This window comes from Nerophis ophidion, linkage group LG03, assembly GCF_033978795.1.
Source record: "Nerophis ophidion isolate RoL-2023_Sa linkage group LG03, RoL_Noph_v1.0, whole genome shotgun sequence".
In the NCBI taxonomy this organism is placed as follows: Eukaryota; Metazoa; Chordata; class Actinopteri; order Syngnathiformes; family Syngnathidae; genus Nerophis; species Nerophis ophidion.
Genome location: NC_084613.1, coordinates 24136258 through 24158755, shown reverse-complemented (window position 1 = coordinate 24158755; position 22498 = coordinate 24136258). Strand labels below are relative to the sequence as shown.

Below are 22498 nucleotides of genomic sequence, written 5' to 3'. Positions count from 1 at the left end.
CTCTCGAATCTTCCCCTCCATCTCACCTCCATCCCCATCTTTCTTTTCTCCCCCCACGCCCGCCAGGTATTTACGCTGCTTGAACGAGTCACAACATTGACCAGCGTGAGTCAGTTAGCGCCACATCCAACCATTTTAGCGGCAAAACCCCCTTTCCCCCACCCCCCAGTGCTCTTAAGCCCCCCTCCCCTGCCCCTTTTGCCTGATATAGTCGCTGTTCTGTGCTTAGCTCAGCTGAACGCCACCCCTTCCCCCCTTCTTTCCTCAGTCTCTGCCATTAAAGAAGTGATTGTTTTAGAGAAGGCCCTCTTAGGGAGAAGCTCTCATTAGCTGACTGTAGTGTGGTCACGCAGCGAAGCGTCTCCAAAGACATCACTTCTCTTAATGGTGTGGAACAAAAACAAACACATCTCTGCAACTGGCCATGAAGCCGTCACCTGGCGCTTGCTTCCGTCTTGACAAACATTGGTTATTAGGGCCGACTAGACTACGCCGCGGCAGGCGGGACAGCCGGCTTCATCTGTCTGGCTTCCATGGCCGTGCTGCTGCTGTCGCGTCGTCGCTTCTGTCTCGGGGCTTTGTGGCCCCCGGCCTGACGCTCATCTTTCGGCTCTACAGGTGCCCGAGTGGACTAAGTGCAGCAGCCGGGAGAAGAGGAAGGAGAAGAAGGTGGAGAAGCCCTTCTACTCTGACTCTGAGGGCGAGTCCGGGCCGACCGAGTCTGCCGACAGTGGTGAGTTTTTAAGCCACCTTGGAATCCTTCTAATCCAGACCTGGGCAAATTAAGGCCCTGGGGCCGAATTAAGATTTTTAATCTGGCCGCGTCGGACAGTCCCAAATATTTTTTGTAGATTTTTAAGATGAAAACTAGCTGCCATTATGATGTTTTCAAATGACCATAAATCTTGAACTATACAAAGTATTTCAATGGTTGCAATCTGTGCTTTTGCATGATATACTAGTTACTATCCAGCTGAGCTAGGCTCCAGCACCCCCTGCAACCCTGAAATGCACAAGCGGTAGAAAATGGATGGATGGATGGACTAGTTACTCTGGTAATTTAAGTGACGAGGAAACAAACAGTGTGGGTGGACAGCGTTTCCACAGAGTGTTTCCAGCGTGGCCAGCCTGAAATGCGGGTGTCAGGGACAGACACGGAAGGAGATTTTTACAACAAAGTTGTAAAAGTTAGTAATATGTCAGATACGTACATTAAATTGTAGGTTGTTTTTTTTTACCCTTCACATTCATATTTTGCTGTTTGTTGCGTTTCGCTTGATTGTAAAATATGTCCATCAAGAGCGGGTGTGACGTTCATATGTTGTCAATATTCAGTGTTTTGTCGTTCATGGTTAATATTGTAAATCCCACATTCTTTATTTTCATGTACATTTTGGGTGTCTCATTCTGTAAAAAAAAATACATTTCATTTAGTTTTTTAAGGCGGTCTGTTATAATGTTTTTAGCATTTAATCAGACATTGTGAGGTTTTGTATGAGTGTTCCTAAAAATCAGATATACCAGCCCGCAGACACATTTTTTTCTCTAAATTTGGCCCCCTGAGTCAAAATAATTGCCCAGGCCTGCTCTAACCTGTTGAATCCATGTGAGAGGACGCTGATAGAAACTGTCTTGAAAAGAGTGAGATGTAGAATATTGAGGTTAAACTGTTAATAAGTGAAAAATATCAGTATTATTTTAATGTTTATTTTTGTTTTATTATTATAACTTTATTTACTGCCAAAACATTTTTGTAATTTATGAATTATTTTCTTTTATTTTAATTTTGACAACTAACTGTGATCATACTGCACACGCCTAGGCTCGAAACACACACACATCCCCAGTGTTTGAAAGATAAGTTGAGCAGTGTTAGGCAATGAGCTAAAAAGCCCTGGGATGTCAGCCTTTTTTCTTTAACTTTCTTTTATTATTTGTGTACTTTAAATTGATTTTTAAGTTTTTCATTTATTCTTTTTTTACTTTATTATATTAAACAGTGATCAACTGCACAGGACCTGGGTCGAACCACACACATCCCCACTGTTTGAAAGTTCAGTTGAGCAGTGTTAGCCAATGAGCTAAAAGCCCTGGGGTGTCAAATCATTGCCTTTAAAAATGTTTTATTACTATTTTATAATTGTTTATTTATCTTTATTTGTTTCGTTTATTTTTTTATTTGTTTTCCCTTTATTTATTCTTAGAATATTGAACAGTGATTAACTGCACAGGCTCGGGGACGAATCCTACACATCCCCACTGTTTGAATGTTTGGTTGAGTAGTGCTAGTCAATGAGCTAAAAGTCTTGGACTGTCAATTCATTGCTTTTTTCCCCCCATTTTGTTATTATTTTGTGATTATTTATTTATTTGTATTTGACTTGTAATTTATTTATTCTTTTTTTCTTTTGTTTTTTCTTTATTTATAAAAAAAAAGTATCTTAATATCTTGAACAGTGATCAACTGCACAGGCTTGGAGCCGAACCCCACACATCCCCACTGTTTAAAAGTTCAGTTGAGCAGTGTAAGCCAATGAGCTAAAAGAGCTGGGGTGTCAACTCACTGGCCAGCGCAGCTCTTAAGGCAAACCCATGACTGGCTCGCCACATTGCTTATGTGGCCCGTGTAAACCTCGCACTAATATGCATCAATACTTTAGCTTTCGATTTCCATTTTGACAAAAATAACATATACTGCATGCAGTCACAAATATTTCACATTTGAAAAACATTTTGAAATGTACTATCTAATAATGTAACAAATATAAAGTGTCCAGTTTTTCCGTTTTGAGTAAAATACCACCATAAGACTTGGGTGACTGAACTGACAGTTTTGTTTTGTTTTTTTACTTAAAATCTTGTTTTCTTTTTTTTTTTAACAGTATATGTAAAAAAAAAATCAAATCAAATTCAATTGTGCAACAACGTCTTGAGGCAAATCCTTATGAATATTCATATTTTATTCACGGTTAAAAGCGGCCCTCTGAGCAAATTAATTGTCTAACATGCGTGAAGTTAGGCAACATACTCTCATACGGCTACACTAGCTGGTATTCCTTACTCAGCGTGTCACAGTTTCTGCAATCAGCAGCACGCACTCGGACAAGAATGAGGCAGATTATTGTGTAGAATCATGCACTATTATGTCATTTCAACCAGTAGGCGTGCACAAAAAAAATTAATTTACATCCGAATCGCGATTCTTTTTCATCCTGATTCATAGTTTTGAAAATTATTTTTTTTAAATTCTTAATCAATTTTAAAAAAGTTGTCTGTAGGTCATCTTCAAAAGGACCAAATACACTTTTTTTTAACCTGTAAGTTGTTAAGTTTGTTTATAATTATTTTACCAAATAATCCATTGCGAAATGGTTTGAATCGAGAATCGATTCTGAATCGAATCGTCAACCCTGGAATCAGATCGACTTGTTATGTACCCAAAGACTTAACCCCCTATCATCTGAACTTGGGCACCATTTCCCAAGTTTACAGTCGCTTCTTGCTTTCGGCGCATCAAAGCCCCGCCCCTTAGCTGTTAGCCTCCACGTTCTGAAAGAATGCTGATTGGTCCTTTGACTCCGTCCCAGAGTCGTACTCCAGTGGCTCTGAAAGTGGAAGCGGGAGTGGAGAAAGCGGCTCTGGATCAGTGAGTGAGGAGAGCGTAGAAGCTTCCGAGTCGGGGGAAGAAGAGGACGAAAAAGAGAAGAAGATGAAGAAGAAGAAGGATTTCAAGAAGCCGGTGCAAGAAAGTGAAAGGTTTGTTTTTGAAGTATTTCATCACCTCCGCTCATTTTGATGACATCATCGCTTCCTGCAGTGAGCAGAGCAGTGAGGAGGAAGAGAGGAAGCGGGCGAGGAAGAGTAAACAACGCAAGAGCGAGTCCGAGTCGGAATCGGAGGACGAGGAGAGCGATTCTGAAAGCAGCCAATCGGAATCGGAGGACTCTGAGTCTGAGGTGGAGGTCAAAAAGAAGAAAAAGGTGCCAACTCAGCATTTTTTATTAAGACCAATTGTGCTTTCCATGCACTTGGATCATGTCTGCTTGGATACATTGTGCTGATCAATCTTTGCTCTTCTTGCAGACAATGGAATCAAAAGCTCCTCCTAAGCCCGTCAAAAAAGACAACAAGAAAGAAAAGAAAGAAATGTCGCTGCTCGATCTTGACGATTGTGAGTTTTCTTTTTTTTCACCCACATACAGTACAAGCCAAAAGTTTGCACACAACTTCTCATTCAATGCGTTTTCTTTATTTTCATGACTATTTACATTGTAGATTGTCACCAAAGGCATCAAAACTATGAATGAACACATCTGGAGTTATGTACTTAACAAAAAAAAAGGTAAAATAACTGAAAGCATGTTTTGTATTCTAGTTTCTTCAAAATAGCCACCCTGTGCTCTGATTGCCAAGAGTGTGCAAAGCAGTAATCCGAGCAAAGGGCGGCTATTTAAAAGAAACTAGAATACAAAACATGTTTTCAGTTATTTCACCTTTTCTTGTCAAGTACACAACTCCACATTCATAGTTTTGATGCCTTCATTTCATTCATTTAATTTTTTTATTTATCTCCTTCATTGATGTGCATTTTTGATCAATAGACAATTAAACTTCAGCAACAAAACACATATTTACTCGCCTACGCTTGAGAAGGAACAGGATGAAGAAAATCTTATATTTCCTGCCCCCTTCAACACATTAAGTAATTAATGGATAGCCCAGATTCACAAGCATACAAACCCAACAGATACATCTAAATATAATGAAAACAAACAAAAAACACAAAAAAAACAAGTGCAAAACTTCATGAAGTACAAACCGAAAAAAAATAATAATATATACCTCACGGGATGATACAAAAATACAAAACCAGAGTTTTTTTCATGAAAGTAAAAAAAACGCATTGAATGAGAAGGTGTGTCCAAACTTTTGGCCTGTACTGTATGTTTATCAGTAACACCCGTCATGGCGACAACTCGTAAGCGTGACTTTGTCCTTCTCAGTTGAACCTGCACCTTCGCCTCAAGTGACGCCTGTCAACGCGTTCCTGTCCAACAGCCTGGTGACCGACCTGGAGGGTTTGTCTTTGTCTGACAGCGTTCTCTCACCCACGGTAAGCACACACCTTCACCAATTTATCACATTTCAGCCACCATCACCAACCAGACATCCATCCATCCATCCATCCATCCATCCATCCATACATCATCTTCCGCTTATCCGAGGTCAGGTCGCGGGAGCAGCAGCCAAAGCAGGGAAGCCCAGACTTTCCTCTCTCCAGCCACTTCGTCTAGCTCTTCCCGGGGGATCCCGATGCGTTCCCAGGCCAGCCGGGAGACATAGTCTTCCCAACGTGTCCTGGGTCTTCCCCGTGGCCTCTTATCAGTTGGACGTGCCCTAAACACCTCCCTAAGGAGGAGTTCGGGTGGATTCCTGACCACCTCATCTGGCTCCTCTCGATGTGGAGGAGCAGCAGCTTTACTCTGAGCTCCTCTCGGATGACAGAGCTTCTCACTCTATCTCTAAGGGAGAGCCCCGCCACCCGGTGGAGGAAATTAATTTCGGCCGCTTGTACTCGTGATCTTATCCTTTCGGTCATGACCCTAAACTCATGACCATAGGTGAGGATGGGAACGTAGATAGACAGGTAAATTGAGAGTTTTGCATTCCGGCTCAGCTCCTTCTTCACCATAACGGATCGGTACAAAGTCCGCATTACTGAAGACGCCGCACCGATCCGCCTGTCGATCTCACGATCCACTCTTCCCTCACTCGTGAACAACCAGACATATTAACATCAAACAAGTAGGCGGAAAAACAAGAGGTCCCGCCCACGCCAGAGGCCGTTGTGTAAGCATTAGGGGTGTAACGGTACGTGTTTTTGTATTGAACCGTTTCGGTACCGGGGTTTCGGTTCAGTGCGGAGGTGTAACGAACGACACGGACATATTAAGTAGCGTAGACAATACTCAAAATGCCGGACATTTGAGGCATTTAAGAAACTCCGCCCTGACAGCTCCGCAAAAGAGGACATATCCGGTGAAAAGAGGACGTATGGTCAGTCTATGCTAACCCGGTCGCTGCTAGCATGCTAGCAAAAGAGGACTAGGATAGACTGACCATACGTCCTCTTTTCACCGGAAATGTCTTCTTTTGTGAGACTGTCCAAGCGGAATTTCTTAAATGCCTCAAATGTCCGGCATTTTGAGTTATGGTTGCGTGTATTAACAATGTACGTTCAGGGTTAAGAAGGGGTTAAAAACAAAACAAAAAGTGCTGCACGGCAGCAACATTCGTGAGGGAGGAGCAGAGAGCGAGAGAGTTATGATAAACGCGTTTGCGTCTCCAGGCTCTGCTTTTTATTAATGTATTTATCAGTTTAAATTTTTTAGCATCTATAGCAGGGGTGTCAGAAGTGTGCCCCGGAGGCACATTCTAAAAATACTATTTAAATAAACAAAAAAATAACAAAAGGTAAATAAAAAAGCTTGAAGGTTAAATGTAATTTAGAAAAAGTTGCAATGTTGACTAATAAAACAAAGCAGTTTTTTTTCTTTCAAACTGTCATTGCTCAAAACATAATGTTGAATCAAAATCAATGTTATTAGGAATTATTGACCTATCTAAGGTTCCGATTACTTCACATCAAATATTCCACTAAGAAAAATATCTTTGGTGGAAGATTTTGCAAATTTGGTAAATAAATAACCCCAAAAAATTATATTTTGTTTTTTTCTTACTGTACCAAAAATGAACCGAACCGTGACCTCTAAACCGAGGTACGTACCGAACCGAAATTTTTGTGTACCGTTACACCCCTAGTAAGCACACATGACCACTCCGGTCGTCTTGTTTCTTTCCCTTGACTGTACCGAGGGCGAATCTTCTGGACGCTTGCACAAGTTGTTATTTTGCTTGTCTCCTTGAAGTCCAACTTACAGGACTAAACAGAGTCTAGATGAGGGTCCCCAAACGTTTTGCCCCAAAGTGAAAATGTGCCAGTGGGCCGTGTTTTTAAGTAGGAGTGTCCCAATACAACTTTTTCGCTTCCCTGACTAACCAATATCGGCGCCTCGAGTATTGGGCGATACCGATATAGATTTGATACTATATCAGCAGGAATCATACAGTACATATGTTTGATATTTTGGTGTGTGGAATGTTGGAAAAGGTATGGTCAAGTACAGAACAACGGACGTTTTTTCACCAAGTACCACCTCAGAAAACACTTGACTCTCCAAATGCCACCATAATGACCAACATTAAAATACAGTAGCATAATAGGCCTACATATTAACTAAAACAAGGAAGAGGTTTTATTTATTTTGCCTACTATAAAATTACACACAGTTTGAAGAGTAACAGTGTTTGAATATTTGAGTGATTCTTTGGCGTACCATCACAGTTGGAAAATCACTAACCCTTTTATTATTAACCGGAATGCAATTATGCTGTTTTTAAGTTGAAGTGTCGTGGTCATTTTTGTTGTTTAGACACCTAGTGGTCACAATGATTAAGTTCAGTGCATGATGCAATAAGTTGAATGATGTGGACATGTTTGTTACTAGGTTGCTTATGTTGACAAATATGTTTAAGACTGATATTCTTCAATTAATGACACTTCTTAGGAATGTTTAGCTTGTGTGCTTAGCTGTTGTGTAGGGGTTAGCGCCTTACTTTTATTCATTTTTGACAGTTAAGAAACATATTTATTAAAATTATTCATTATTAAGTCAGTTGATTTATTTAAGCACAACGAAATGTATTTTTAATCAGCGTCCCTTTTATGATTGGTAATTATTTTTCTAATCAGCCTGACCTAAGCCTAAGGTTTATGTGTTAAATAAGTAAGAATCATATTATTTGACAAGGTTGTACACTTTAAGTAGTTTAGATATGATTTAAAGCGATTAAATTAAGAAGAGAGCAGTATATAATTACTCTCATTTGAGTCAACACAGCCATTATTTTCCAAATAGCTGGCAACATAAGTGAGTACAAAGTAGGGTGGGGAAAAATAGCAATATGGCAATAGATAAATACTGTTTTGTAACAAAATAATATCCATTTTTATTGTCTTAATATTGATTTTTTTAAGCCATGTTTTGCTGCACCTCTGCTTCAGTGATGATGAATTCCAATATCTCCTGTGACACTGAAGCAGAACATGCCCCACCCCCCCTCCTTGGGAAACTGATAATGAGCCCTAAAACACTTCCTAGGTCTCCCGTCCAAAGGCAAAACCTAGTAACTCACTTCTAGCTGATTTTGAGAAAACAAAGGAAAACCAATCTATCTTGACGCTGTCTTACAAAGATTTACAAAGTCATCAAACGTATAGATGTTTTCTTGAGCTTTCATTTTCTTGCCGATTGAGCCATGGATTGAATCTGCTCTCATGAACGTGTGCCCTTTCTCCAGATATTTTATCACAATCTCGGGTGGGCCCCATTCTGCGTTTGCACATTGGGCAAGAGCCGTGTACAGCGTCCAGTTTTTATTTTGACCTCCACAGTTATCTGCCCAAAAGAGTATGCAAGGGGAAAAATCAAGAACAATACATTTAATGAAGGTGCTTGCAACGTCCTGGGCTAATCTTCCAAATATCCCCTCGTGCCATAATATCACATAATCAGGTTGACCGTCGGCCCCCATTGGTGCAAATGTCTCATTAAAGACAATAAGGCGACTGACAAAGAAGCTCTGATTGGTCCCTTGAGATACTAGGTTTTTCTGTTGTATCTACGCTGTTATGTGGCAGTTGCTAGGTCCTGCCATGCGCATAACAGCTTACTTACGGAACAAATTCACAATATCGCATACACTAATGTAAAGCATATCACCTAGGAACTCCAAAATTATTATCAGCTCAGTTTTGACCAAAATTGAGTTACTCGGTTTTGCCTTTGAACGGGAGAGATGACAATCAATACAATACCGTACAAGCTGTACACAGACTACTGTAATTAAACTGGTCAGCTATACAGTGTCATCATACATTGAAGGAAGTATTTGACGTTTCCTCACGCCGTTCCCTCGCCTCGCAGGCCACCTCGCCTTGCAGCGGCCAGAAGAGCTACGAGCTTCTGCACCGCATCACGGGCGAGGGACTGTCGGTGGAGTACTGCTTCAGCCGACAGCCGTTCGGCGCCGACGCCAACATGGTGGCGGTGCAGATGCAGTTCACCAACAGCGCCGCCGCCGACGCCAAGAACCTGCACATGGAAGACGTGAAGCTGCAGTCCGGGATGAGGGTCAAAGAGTTCCCGGAAATCGGCTAGTGACGAGTTTTTGCTTTTTCTATCCTTATCGTCACTGACTCCGCCTTTCCACCTCCCTTTTCAACCACAGAGCTGCTGCCTGCGGGGGAGTCAGCCACAGCCCAGATGGGCATCGACTTCTGCGACTCCACACAAGCGGCAAACTTCCAGCTGTGGTAAGACTTTGTTAGAATTTGGACACCTGGTACTCTCAGCAGTTGAGGTACCCATTTGAAAACTATAACACTTAAATATAATCAAAAGCTCCCCTTGTCATGATCCTTTCAGTTTATTATGTTTCTGTATTTGGTGTTTTTTACTGTCCAGCACTCTTTTTTTTGTTCCACTTCCTGTTTTGGCTTGTCTTGCAAGTATTGTTCTCCTCACCTGTTCCTGGTTTGGCATTTAGGAGGTTCAGCTGTCTTTGATTGCCAATCAGGAGGGTAGATACTGTTTGTGTTTTTGCTTCTTCCTTCGCCAAGTTTGGATCCACTCGTGGAGTTTTTCATTATTGACTATTATTTTTACTTGCCGGTTTCTGCACCCTGGAGTCACACTATGTGCAACCGTAACACACCTATAATGTAAAAGTGCCTTTTTAAAGATGTTTTAATAGTAATATGTACCACAAGAGCAAGGGTGCATCATTTTTTTCCACTAAGGGCCACAGAGTGACAAATAAAGGGGGGAGCATGTTTTGGTAGTTTTCACCTTAAAAACCAGAACAATATGTATGTTTTTTCAAAAACTAGAAAATGCAACTTAAGTAAAAATTTTGTGTGAATGCTAATGTTAACAGTTAGCATGATGGCAGGATAGTGTCACGTAACAAAATATATGAGAAAAAAGATAAAAAAGCTTGCCTGCTGACAGTAGTATGCTAACATGCTAACAATAGCATGCTTAGAGTTAGCATTAGTGAAATACCAAAATATGACACTGAGATGAATACCCATTAAAATATCTAAAAATAGCTAGCATGTTGATGTTGGCATGCATCAAGTACCCAAATATGACTAAAGTGTGTCTATACCTACATAATTGCCTAAAAGAAAAACTAACATACTAACGTTAGCATGCTTACAGGTATGATTTGTCAAGTAGCAAAATATTTGATGCTGAGGTGTATACCTGCAAAATTTGCAAAAAAGCTAGCAGGCTAACATTAAAACGCTAACCTTTGAGCTGCAAGCCACACATTGAACACCTGTGCTCTGGAGCCAATTAATAAGCACACGTTTGTTCTACTTATGAGAGAAGAGGCGCTCCAACGCTTAAATCTTACCCTGACATCATACAGGAAAAAACTTCCCTCGCGGACATGATACTGCTTCTTATTAATGCCCAAAACTTTGTAATAATAATAATTATAATGGATTAGATTTATATTGCGCTTTTCTATTGTTAGATACTCAGAGCGCTCACAGAGTGTGGGAACCCATCATTCATTCACACCTGGTGGTGGTAAGCTACATCTGTAGCCACAGCTGCCCTGGGGAAGACTGACGGAAGCGTGGCTGCCAGTCTGCGCCTACGGCCCCTCCGACCACCACCTATCATTCATTCACCAGTGTGAGCGCCACCGGGGGCTAGGGTGAAGTGTCCTGCCCAAGGACACAACGACAGCGATTTGGATGTCAATAGGTGGGAAGCGAACCTGCAACCCTCAGGTTTCTGGAACGGCCGCTCTACCCACTACGCCATGCCGCCCCAAAAAAGAAATTTAAAAAAGTAACCTCTGTCAGAAATCTGGTACCTTTTTTTTGGCATCGACCGAAGCCCTTCGGTGCTACCGGGCACCGATTCACATAAAACTCAACGATGCTATGTTAAGGTACCTGAGTTGCATGTGACGCCACGCCAGGTTGCAGACTCCGTCGGCTCCTCACACTTTGGCACTGGGAGCGGACTCAGCCAAACTACCTCACGGTAATGTTGCAATTGTCAATGCCAACAAAGAAATTTACCCAAAAAAAGCTCCAACGTAGGTAAAGTGAGGCTTTATTTTTCCAAAAATGCGCTAGCTTAATGCTAATACACATTGTCTTTGAAATGCTACTGATTAACATTAGAAATTTCCAAATGTGTCAATTAAAACTACAACTAAGATGCATGTTACAATCAAACACTATGTGCGTAATAAATACAATACTTACAGTATTAATACTTATAGGGCACAGCAAAAAAACAAACACCATAAACTATACACTACTGCCACCTAATGTCTTGGACTTGAAGCAGCAATTGCAATTTAATGTCATACTTGCAAATGAGACTCAAAAATGTGACAATAAAACATTATATAACTGGATAGCAGTTATCATAATCAGCTCCTTTTTATATGTTGTAATAAAAAAATATATTTTATTATTAACACACATTAAAGTACAGAAAATTGGTATCGTTGAGTACCGGTATCGCTACCCAGGTACCGGGAATTGGAACTGTATTGGTTTAAATGTGAACGGTAAACATTTCCAAGGTTTTGCTACACATCTTAAAATAAAGACAATCAACTTTCCCTTATTCGGCAACGAACGTGGGAGCTTTACTATGATATACACAAAAATACATTTTTTAAATAAATTACTATTATATGGGACCTTTATTTAATATTGTTGTTCGCGGTGAAACTAACCTTATTTTCCGACTGTGCGAGGAAGTAACGGTCTCCCACCCAGCCTAAAGTGTGTGGGTCATGTGACACACTCTGACCTGCCTGCGTTATGTAACATTGAAACAAACCATGTTATTGTTTTCGCAGCACTCACACCAGGAAGTTCTTTGTGTCCATCCAGCCGCCCGTCGGAGAGCTGATGAAACCCTTCTTTATGACGGAGAACGAGTTTAAAAAGGAGCAGGGTGAGTGGAACGACAACGAACAAAGTACAGTGGGACATCGATTTACCTAACTCCTTTATTTGCGAACTTTTCGGTTTACAAACTTTTAAATTGGGACGTATGTGCGAACCGTGTCGCGATGTACGAATGCGTCATTCATTCATTTTGAGTGCCTATGGACGCCTTAGGGCATTGCCATTTTTATGACATCACTTCCTGTGTGGTATAGTACACACCATTTTGGAGAGGCGGAGCCCCCTTCGTCACATCCTGGTAACGCAGTCCATTACTCGGTCCCCACGTCTCAGTGCTTCAGCGTGTTTCTTTTCTCGCCATTCCTTAAGTTTCGTTCATTTTGTTACTCAATATGGGTCCAAAAAAGCAAACAATCTAGCCTGGAAAGAAGGAGGGATTTGCTGTGGACTTAGGGAGGAAAGGGAACCCACACACACTTTTCCTCCTCCCTGTGCCCTCCTCTCTCTGCCTGCCCACCCTTTTCAGCTTCGTGACAGCACATCTTCTGCCATTTGAGCACAGAAGGTAATAACCATTTTACTTGACCTTTTTTTTGTAATTGTAGCAACATGGTTGTAAATGTTTTTTAGAGCACCAAAGAGCCCTTTGTGTGTGTGTGTGTGTGTGTGTGTGTGCGCGTGCGTAGACAGTTTAGCTTGCCGTTGTTGTATTATTTTCATAATGGATGGATAATCCATTACCCCCTTGTTTGAGATATAACTATACCTGTATATACACACCCCAAAACCAGTGAAGTTGGCACGTTTTGTAAATGGTAAATAAAAACAGAATACAATGCTTTGCAAATTCTTTTCAACTTATATTTTATTGAATAGACCGCAAAGACAAGATATTTAATGTTCGAACTGAGAAACTTAATTTTATTTTGCATATAATCATTAACTTAGAATTTAACGGCAACAACAAATTGCAAAAAAGTTGGCACAGGGGCATTTTTACCACTGTTACACGGCCCGTCCTTTTAACAACACTCAGTAAATGTTTGGGAACTAAAGAGACCAATTTTTGAAGATTTTCCAGGTGGAATTTTTTTCCCCATATTTGCATTAATGTACAGCTCAAGTTGTTCTCTGTCGTGGTATATTATGCTTCATACACATTTTCCAATGGGAAACCGGTCTGGACTGCAGGCAGGCCAGTCTAGTACCCTCATTATTTTACTATGAAGCCATTGGGATTGTCTTGCGTAATGAAGATAACGTTGCTTGGATGGCAACATATGATGTTCCAAAACCTGTATGTACATTTCAACATTAACGGTGTTTTCACATATGTGTAAGTCACCCAGGCCTTGGGCACTAATACACCCTCATACCATCACAGATGCTGGCTTTTGAACTTTGCTCCTATATCAGTACGGTTGGTTATTTTCCTCTTTGTTCCGGAGGACACGACGTCCACAGTTTCCAAAAAACTAATTTAAATGTGGACTCGTCAGAACACTTTTACACTTTGCATCAGTCTATCTTAGATGAGCTTGGGCCCAGCGAAGCCGGCGGCATTTCTGGGTGTTGTTGATAAATGGCTTTTGCTTTGCATAGCAGAGTTTTAACACGCACGTCTCACAGATGTACCGACAAACTGTAGTTACTGAGAGTGGTTTTCTGAAGTGTTCCTGAGCCCATTTGGTGATATCCTTTACACATTGATGTCGCTTTTTGATGCAGTACTGTCTGAGGGATCGAAGGTCACAGGCATTCAATGTTGGTTTTCAGCCTTGCTGCTTACGTGCAGTAATTTCTGCAGACGCTCTGAACCTTTTGATATTACAGACTGGAGATGGTGAAATCCCTAAATTCCTTGCAATAGCTGGTTGAGAAATGTTCACAAAGTGGTGACCCTCGCCCCATTCTTGTTTGTGAATGACTGATAATTTCATGGAAGCTGCTTTTATACCCAATCATGGCACCCACCTGTTCCCAATTAGCCTGTTTACCTATGGTATGTTCCAAATAAGTGTTTGATGAGCATTCCTCAACTTTCTCAGTCTTTTTTGCCGCTTGTGACAGCTTTTTTGAAACACGTTGCAGGCATCAAATTCCAAATTAACCAATATTTGCAAAAATAAAGTTTTCCAGTTTGAACTTTAAATATCTTGTCTTTGCTGTCTATTCAATTGAATATACCGTAATAATTGTATTCTGTTTTTATTTACCATTTACGCAACTTGCCAATCTCACTGGTTTTGTATATACTTACCCAAGGCTTGAACCAATTATTCATGTTTACAATGTTTCTTATGGGCAACTGATTCACTATACAAACTTTCCGATTTAAGAAACATGTTCAAGAACCCATTACATTCGTAAATCGAGGTTCCACTGCATGTGTTAATGGACCGTTTAGTCCTCTGGCATGTGTACACCCTGACTAACAAACAGTGTGTCAAACATGTGGTTCCTCCTCTCCACACTGTCCCCCAATAGCGACGCTATTACAGCGTCTAGGTAAGTGGACTCCCATGTGTTCTACTTGTTGTCCCAACCCCACACACCTTTATCTGCAACAACCTCATACACTTCCCCACGACCTATTTAAACCATAACCCTTCCCTACACGCATTTCAAACCAAAACCCACATCAGCACAAGTTGCTTGAAAGTGCACATGTCATTTATTTACCTGTGCCTTATTTATCCAGGTACTACAATCGCATCACTATCGATCTACTTGCGCGTATAAAAACGCCTGTAAACTATGTAAAAGCTTTTGCTCTGAGGATTTTGTCAGAGAGAGAATCCTCTCCTCCCTTCCTTAATATTAGACGTTTATCCAGCAATTCCAATTTTGAGCTGCTGGATGACTTCAGGGCTGATTTGGAGCTAGCAGACACCTAAACCAATCCATAATGGCAAAGCAAGGCAAGTGTATCTATAGAGCACAATTTGTACACAAGGCAATCCAAAGTGCTGTACAGAAAATCACAACAAGGCAAAACCAAAAATAAAATAATCATTATAATTCTAATTAGACACACAAACTATTGTAATTAAAATTAAAATCAAAGAGTGTGGACAAAATACTTTCATTCGTCATATGCACCATTAAATAAAATTGTTTTAGCTTGGATTTCAACATTGCCAGTGTTGAGGCCAGTCTCACATCTTTAGGAATACTACTCCAGATTATAGTAAACATGTTTGGTCCTAGCTCTGGGTACCAGCAGGAGACCACATGGTTCTACTATGACAAAGACCATAAAAAGACTTGCACACAAGCAGAGCTGTCTTAAAGTCTATTCTCTGAGCATCAGGAAGCCAGTGCAGTGACCGAGACCCTGGACTAATATGGTCGTGTTTCCTGGTTTTAGACAGGACTCGAGCAGCAGCATTCTGAATGTACTGCAGCTGTTTGATAGTTCCTTCAGAGAGCCTGGTGAGAAGGCCATTTCTGTAGTCTAACCTGCTGGAGACAAAGGCATGGATTAGTCTTTCTAAATTGGATTTAGACATTATTCCACTGATTTCGGCAAAGTTTTTAAGGTAGTTGAAAAGCTGCTGATGTTATTGACTTAATGTGGATGTTAAAGTTCAAGTCTGAGTACATTAAAGCTAAACTTCCAACCTGATTATTAGGTTTCAAGGAGAGGGTCTGAAAGCCAATCAAAGTTTATTTATATAGCCCTTAATCACAGGTATCTCAAAGAGCTGCACAAACCACAACGACATCCTTGGCTCAGATCCCACATAGGGGCAAGAAAAAACTCAATCCAATAGGAATAACAAGAAACCTTGGAGGGGACCGCCGATGTGGGGACCCAGTAGGAACCCCACGGGTCACAGCCAATTTCAGTTACCAATTTCAACAAAGTATGACCTGTGATCTAGGAAGGACTTGAACCAGTTAAGAGCAGTTTTCTACCCTCTGTATTAAGATAATATGGTCAATTGTGTCAAGGCAGCGGCTCAGGTCCAGCAAAACCAAGACTGAGACTTTTCCTGCGTCTGTGTTCAGGGCGATATCATTTGTCACCTTGATCAGAACAGTTCCAGTGCTGTGGTGGGGCCTAAAACCTGATTGGAAAGAACCAAACACATTGTTAAATAGGAGAAAGTCACCAAGCCGTTGGTATACAGTCTTTTCTAGGACGTTGACCAAGAATGTCAGGTTTGAGATGGGCCGATTGTTCTTTAGTATTGTGGCATCAAGACTACTCTTCTGTAGGAGGGGCTTAATGACAGCGATTTTAAAGACCTTTGGGAAGTGAGACGTTAACTACATAGCAAATTGTGGGAACAAAGTGCTTGGCACAGACTTTAGACATCTTGTGAGTAACTCATCAATGCTGCATGTTGATGGACTCAAGACAGTGGATGTTTTTTTCAACTATTTGGTCAGTAACTGGAGCTCTTGTTGACTAGCTGGCTGTAGAGTACTTCTTGTTTTCCAGGAATTATTGCATTTTAATGCTCTGAACTTTAGAATGGAGTCATTTTTCAAACTCATTGCACTTTGATAGAGAAATGAGCTCTGCTGGAAGTGAAACTGGAGGGTTTGGTAATCTATTTACCGCAGCAAACAGGACACATGAGTTGTTATTAGTTTGTGACGATTTCAGAGAAATATTTTCCCTTGTTCTACGCAAAATCTGGTTGAACACAAACGGCTCTTTGTAAATCTCATGAGTTTGGAGCTTTGACTTGCACCATTTCCATTCGGCTCTGTGGCACTCCCTTTTCTGCGCCCAGACAGTCTTCATTTCTCCATTTTGCCTACTTTTAACCATTCTAACTTTGAACAATGGATACATGGTGTCCAAAACATTTACAACACTTGATCTATATGAGTTTATTAGATCATCAACATTAGCATACAGGGTGTTTTCAAACTTGATTATTTCCTCAAACTGTGTCATTTATGAGTCTTCCCCGAAGAACCGCAGACCCATCTACTGGTTTGGGTGTAGCAGACAAGTCGAAGAAAACACAGAAATTATCTGATAAAGCAACATCGATAACATTGACGTTTGAGATAGCAAGACCCTTGGTAATGATCCAATCTGGACCAAAGATTTTAAGGACAGCACTGAGTTCTTTATAATGTCTGTCTTTGGCTACATCTACATGCACATTTAAGTCCTCCGTGATGATCAAACAGTCAAAGTCAGTGCACACAACTGAAAGCAATTCCATAAAATCAAATAATTTAGGATTTTGTGGTGATTTGTAAAAAGTCATATAAAGTATGGATGATTGTTTTATCTCCATTTTGAATGACACATAATCCGATGAAAAAAACCCAAATGACAATTTGTGGGCGAATATATTTACCCGGAATATGGCACAAAACACCCCCACTCCTCTGGTTTTGTCGTGTCTCAAACACAGTGAAAGTGGGCTGTACTAGTTTCAATCAGAACCTCATTTGCTGGGTTTATGTGGAGCTGTGTCTCAGTTAAGAATGTAAAATTGAGATGTAAAAGGAAAAAAAGTTATTCATTAAAAATGATTTCTTCCTTAGAGGGGAATTTTGCCTATCGTTCCCAATCATTATGACAGACAACAAGACAAAAGTAGATTTTTTTTTGCTTTCTAACAAATAAAAATCATCTTGTTGTAAGCTAATGGTAGCAATCAATTCTACCTCTAAATTGTTTTAAAAATACATTCAAAAACGGTCAACAATACTTTATTTACTTTCCCTTCCATTACTTGTATAATAACCAAGATTTAGTGACATTGTTATTGTAAAAGCCAACACTGAGACACTCAGTACTAACACATGGTCAATGCTACAATATTAGCCGTAAAAGCTTACTATGGCAAGAGATAAACTAGCTTCTATGTCAGCACGAAATGCGTTTGAGTTTGTAATGCACAAATCTGTACTGACTGAAAAACATAAATAATCATATTGTCTGTAAAGTATTAGCCCACATTTCATGTTCATGTTTGTACACAGCTAGCCAGAGAGTGTATTTACCTGTCGTTGTAATAATACTCATGACGTGCTGCGTGTATCATGATCAATATTATAGTGACTCCGTTGTTCGTTTGGTCCAGCTGGCCGTGCACGAATTTTCTGATCTATTTGGGGTAAACAAGCCATTTATGTCGAAATAACTTGTCTCTATTTTCAACATTTACAGTGTCATCACTTTCACCTCACCCTCCTGACTTCTGTCTGCTCCAACATCTCACTCTTCCTTAATGCTCGCTTCTAGAAGCAGCAGTTCCTCCTCAGTATTTTCAGTTTAAAAAATATAAGGTTGTAAATCCTCATTTGCCCCAAATTAGTTGTCTTCGTTTTCTGTTACAGAGTCTGCCATGATTAGAACAGACACGTGTTTGATTCCGAAAGTAGGAACAAACATTTGTTGCCAGAAGTCAGACGTGCGTTGCTATGGAAATAAATCAATGCGCGGAAGAAATCAGTCCTGCAAATGATTAAAATTACCAAAATATGGTAAACATTGTACATACTACGATAAGTTATGAACACGTCTGTTACTACATTTGACACACACACATATATATATATTTATATATATATACATACACACACATATACATACACATATACATATTTACACATATATATATATATACACACATATATACACACACACACATATACATACATATATATATATACATACACATATATATACATATATATATATATATACACACATACACACATATATATATATATATATATATATATACACACATACACACACACACACAGGGGCAAAAAAGTATTTAGTCAGCCACCGATTGTGCAAGCTCTCCCACTTAAAATGATGACAGAGGTCTGTAATTTTCATCATAGGTACACTTCAACTGTGAGAGACAGAATGTGGAAAAAAATTCCAGGAATTCACATTGTAGGAATTTTAAAGAATTTATTTGTAAATTATGGTGGAAAATTAGTATTTGGTCAACCATTCAAAGCTCTCACTGATGGGAGGTTTTGGCTCAAAATCTCACGATACATGGCCCCATTTATTCTTTCCTTAACACGGATCAATCATCCTGTCCCCTTAGCAGAAAAACAGCCCCAAAGCATGATGTTTCCACCCCCATGCTTCACAGTAGGTTTGGTGTTCTTGGGATGCAACTCAGTATTCTTCTTCCTCCAAACACGACGAGTTGAGTTTATACCAAAATGGATACATGGGTGATACAGCAGAGGATTGGGAGAATGTCATGTGGTCAGATGAAACCAAAATATAACTTTTTGGTATGAACTCAACTATGATGAAAATTACAGACCTCTGTCATCATTTTAAGTGGGAGAACTTGCACAATCGGTGGCTGACTAAATACTTTTTTGCCCCACTGTGTGTGTGTGTGTGTCTATATATATATATATATATATATATATATATATATATATATATATATATATATATATATAGACATACACACACACTTGCAGTGTGTATATAAAATGTTGGTGTTTTGAAGTTGTTTTAGAGACTTTGAATTTGAAGGATACTACAGTCACGCCCATTAGTCCCATCTTTCAAGAGTTTGTTTTTTTATCTTTAAAATCATAAAAAAAAGATATGTGTTATTTTCTATCATTATGATTGTGAATGTTCAGCTGGATAAAAAAAAAAAAAAGTGTAGTTCCCCTTCAAAGGTCTGACATTGAGTACTGCATGTATGAGATTAGCTCGAGTTGCTCTAGACGTTGTGTTCAAGGGAATGTGGATTAGATATCTCTGATCAGAAAATGTAATTGTCTGTCTTTTAATTAATCTGTGTGATTTGATAGTAGTTATTGTTTTAGAAGAGCGCACTTCCTACCTGGGCCTTTGGTTGGTGTAATGTTTATCAGCACAGAGGCCCTGAGCAACCTCGAGCTATTAGAGCTGTTTGGTATAACAGCTACGGACCCAGCTGGCGGGGGCCAGCTTTGGTTAATTAAATTGTTTTTGATGACAGAATCCTTGATTGCGCCATGTCCTAAGTAAGGCGAATCATTATGCTTCCTAGATTGTCAGGAAGTCACGTGGGTGATGGCGGGGAGGAGAAAGACAGTCGAGAATCTCCGGAGGGTGTCGATGATGCAGGTCCAGGCCAATTCTGATTCCTCATGCATACATCTCCCATATGAAAAATGGATTGCATTTTCTCGCATCTGGATCATTGCAGCCTACCATCGCACTTGGTGCAGGAAATGAGGGTTACCATGGTGACACACAAACACCTCAATTAGACCTGTATATGACGGCCTGCACTACTTTTGCACTCGTTATCAAATGTAAATGAGTTCTTGCAAATTTTTACTTTACACAAACTGTTAATTCAAAGCTATTAATTCTATTATTCAGGCCCTTAGCGTACTTAAGTTTGTAACTCATGGTGTACGAATGTCACACACAAAATGACGACCCAAAGCAGAACCTGAAGTCGTACAATATTGATTTCCGAGGTTTGGGGCAGAACTAAATGGCTAAATTTGCCCAGACTTTTGGCATTCTAACCAGCCAGGAGAAATCACTTCAGCGAGCATCACATGACTAACTGTGACTTGCTTGTTCTTTGGCTTTTCTCACAAAATAGTCTCATTTCCTAGCCCTTGTCTGACCGACGTTAAAGTTAAATAACCAGACGTGTGAGTGGTTAACTTCTTTTTACGCTTCAAACACTGCTGGTGCACGGAATACAGACTTTATTATGGCCACAGTTTGACTCTGGAACAGATTGTATTTACAAAATCATCTAAATCTGAAAACAATAAGCATTTTGAGTCGGGCTTAAGAGCAGGGGTGTCCAAAGTGCTGCCCGGGGGCCATTTGTAGCCTGAAGGCCCAGTTTTTTAGCACGTTGTCAGAAAAACTAATTGTAAAAAAATATTGGGGAAAAAGAGCCAAAACTCATAATGTAATGGAAAAAAATTGAATATTTGTTACAAAATTTGAGAAGTCTAAAGTATGTGGGGCACATTTGAGCTTTTTTTTTTTTTTTTTGTAAAAAAAAAAAAAAAAAAAGTGTTATAAATGAAATATTATATTATAAGTACCACAATTTCAGTTTTTTGTTATTACATTGTCTTAGCACTTTTGTCTCATATTTTTACTGCTGGATTTTTCTGACAATATATTACAAGCCAACAAAGTTCGAGCGGCGGCACCCTGGCCTCACTCTGGACACCTCTGTAATAATCTCTAACACAAAAGGTGTGTCTTTAAAGGCCTACTGAAACCCACTACTACCCACCACGCAGTCTGATAGTTTATATATCAATGATGAAATATTAACATTGCAACACATGCCAATACAGCCTTTTTAATTTACTAAATTGCAATTTTAAATTTCCTGGGAGTTTCTTCTTGAAAACGTTGCGTAATGATGACGTGTATGCGTGACGTCACGGACTGTTAGGAAATATTAGCGCTGCGCGCGCACACAGCTAAAAGTCGTCTGCTTTAACCGCATAACTACACAGTATTTTGGAGATCTGTGTTGATGAATCTTTTGCAATTTTTTCAATTAATATTGGAGAAGTCAAAGTAGAAAGATGGAGTTGGGAAGCTTTAGTCTTTAGCCACACAAACACACAGTGATTCTTTGTTTAAAATTCCCGGTGGTGAAACTTTACTATTGATCACAGCGGTCAAGCGAACATGGATCCCAACCGAATGTCAACCAGCAGGTTTCAGTGAGAAAATTGTGGTAAAAAGTAGCTTCTTACCAGAGTTCAGCTGAGCTTGCGCCGTCCATAACGCTTCCGTCGACTACCCTGAGACACTGGCGTCAAGACACCCGTGGAGACACACTTCCGACTATCATTTACTGTTAAACTCACTAAAACACTAGCAACACAATAGAAAGATAAGGGATTTCCCAAAATTATCCTGGTAAATGTGTCTAAAAACATCTGAATCTGTCCCAATGCAATCGCGTTTTTTTTTTCTAGTCCGTCGCTATCAATATCCTCAAACACAAATCTTTCATCCTCGCTCAAATTAATGGGGAAAGTGTCGTTTTCTCGGTCCGAATAGCTCTTTTTGTTGGAGGCTCCCATTATAAACAATGTGAGGATGTGAGGAGCTGTCACGCCAAATTTCTTCCCCCTTTCAAAAACCTTCCCCCCGGAAGAAACTACTTGAAGGACCCCAATGAGGGTGGAAGGACCTTAAAGCAGCCCACACAGCTGCTTGTTTTAAAAGCATTATAATTGGCTGATTGTCATAGGTGAAAAATAACGGTGAGGAAAAAATATTAGCATTCCAGCATGCTAACCTTTCAAGCTATTTTTGTTTCGCTAATTTTGCAGCTGTAACCCTTAACGGTGAGGAAAAAATATTAGCATTCCAGCGTGCTAACCTTTCAAGCTATTTTTGCTTTGCTAATTTTGCAGTTGTAACCCTTAAGAGTCATATAACTTGGTATTGTCACGCCCTCA

At 40.0% G+C, this 22498-nt stretch overlaps 1 protein-coding gene across 14 annotated transcripts in view; it reads left to right on the top strand.

The window, feature by feature from the left end:
• LOC133549328 (AP-3 complex subunit beta-2) overlaps nt 1–22498 on the top strand; it is a 55200-nt gene that overhangs the window by 30705 nt on the left and 1997 nt on the right. For 4 of the 14 annotated variants that reach the window (XM_061894618.1, XM_061894611.1, XM_061894612.1 and 1 more), the window contains exons 18-27: nt 67–105; nt 619–733; nt 3588–3756; nt 3818–3980; nt 4084–4171; nt 5004–5113; nt 9048–9276; nt 9352–9436; nt 12025–12122; nt 14564–14584. In XM_061894618.1, the coding sequence (XP_061750602.1) occupies nt 67–105; nt 619–733; nt 3588–3756; nt 3818–3980; nt 4084–4171; nt 5004–5113; nt 9048–9276; nt 9352–9436; nt 12025–12122; nt 14564–14584 (1117 nt within the window). The remainder of the gene's footprint in view (nt 1–66; nt 106–618; nt 734–3587; nt 3757–3817; nt 3981–4083; nt 4172–5003; nt 5114–9047; nt 9277–9351; nt 9437–12024; nt 12123–14563; nt 14585–22498) is intronic. The other 10 variants (XM_061894622.1, XM_061894620.1, XM_061894615.1 and 7 more) reach the window with 3 other exon arrangements.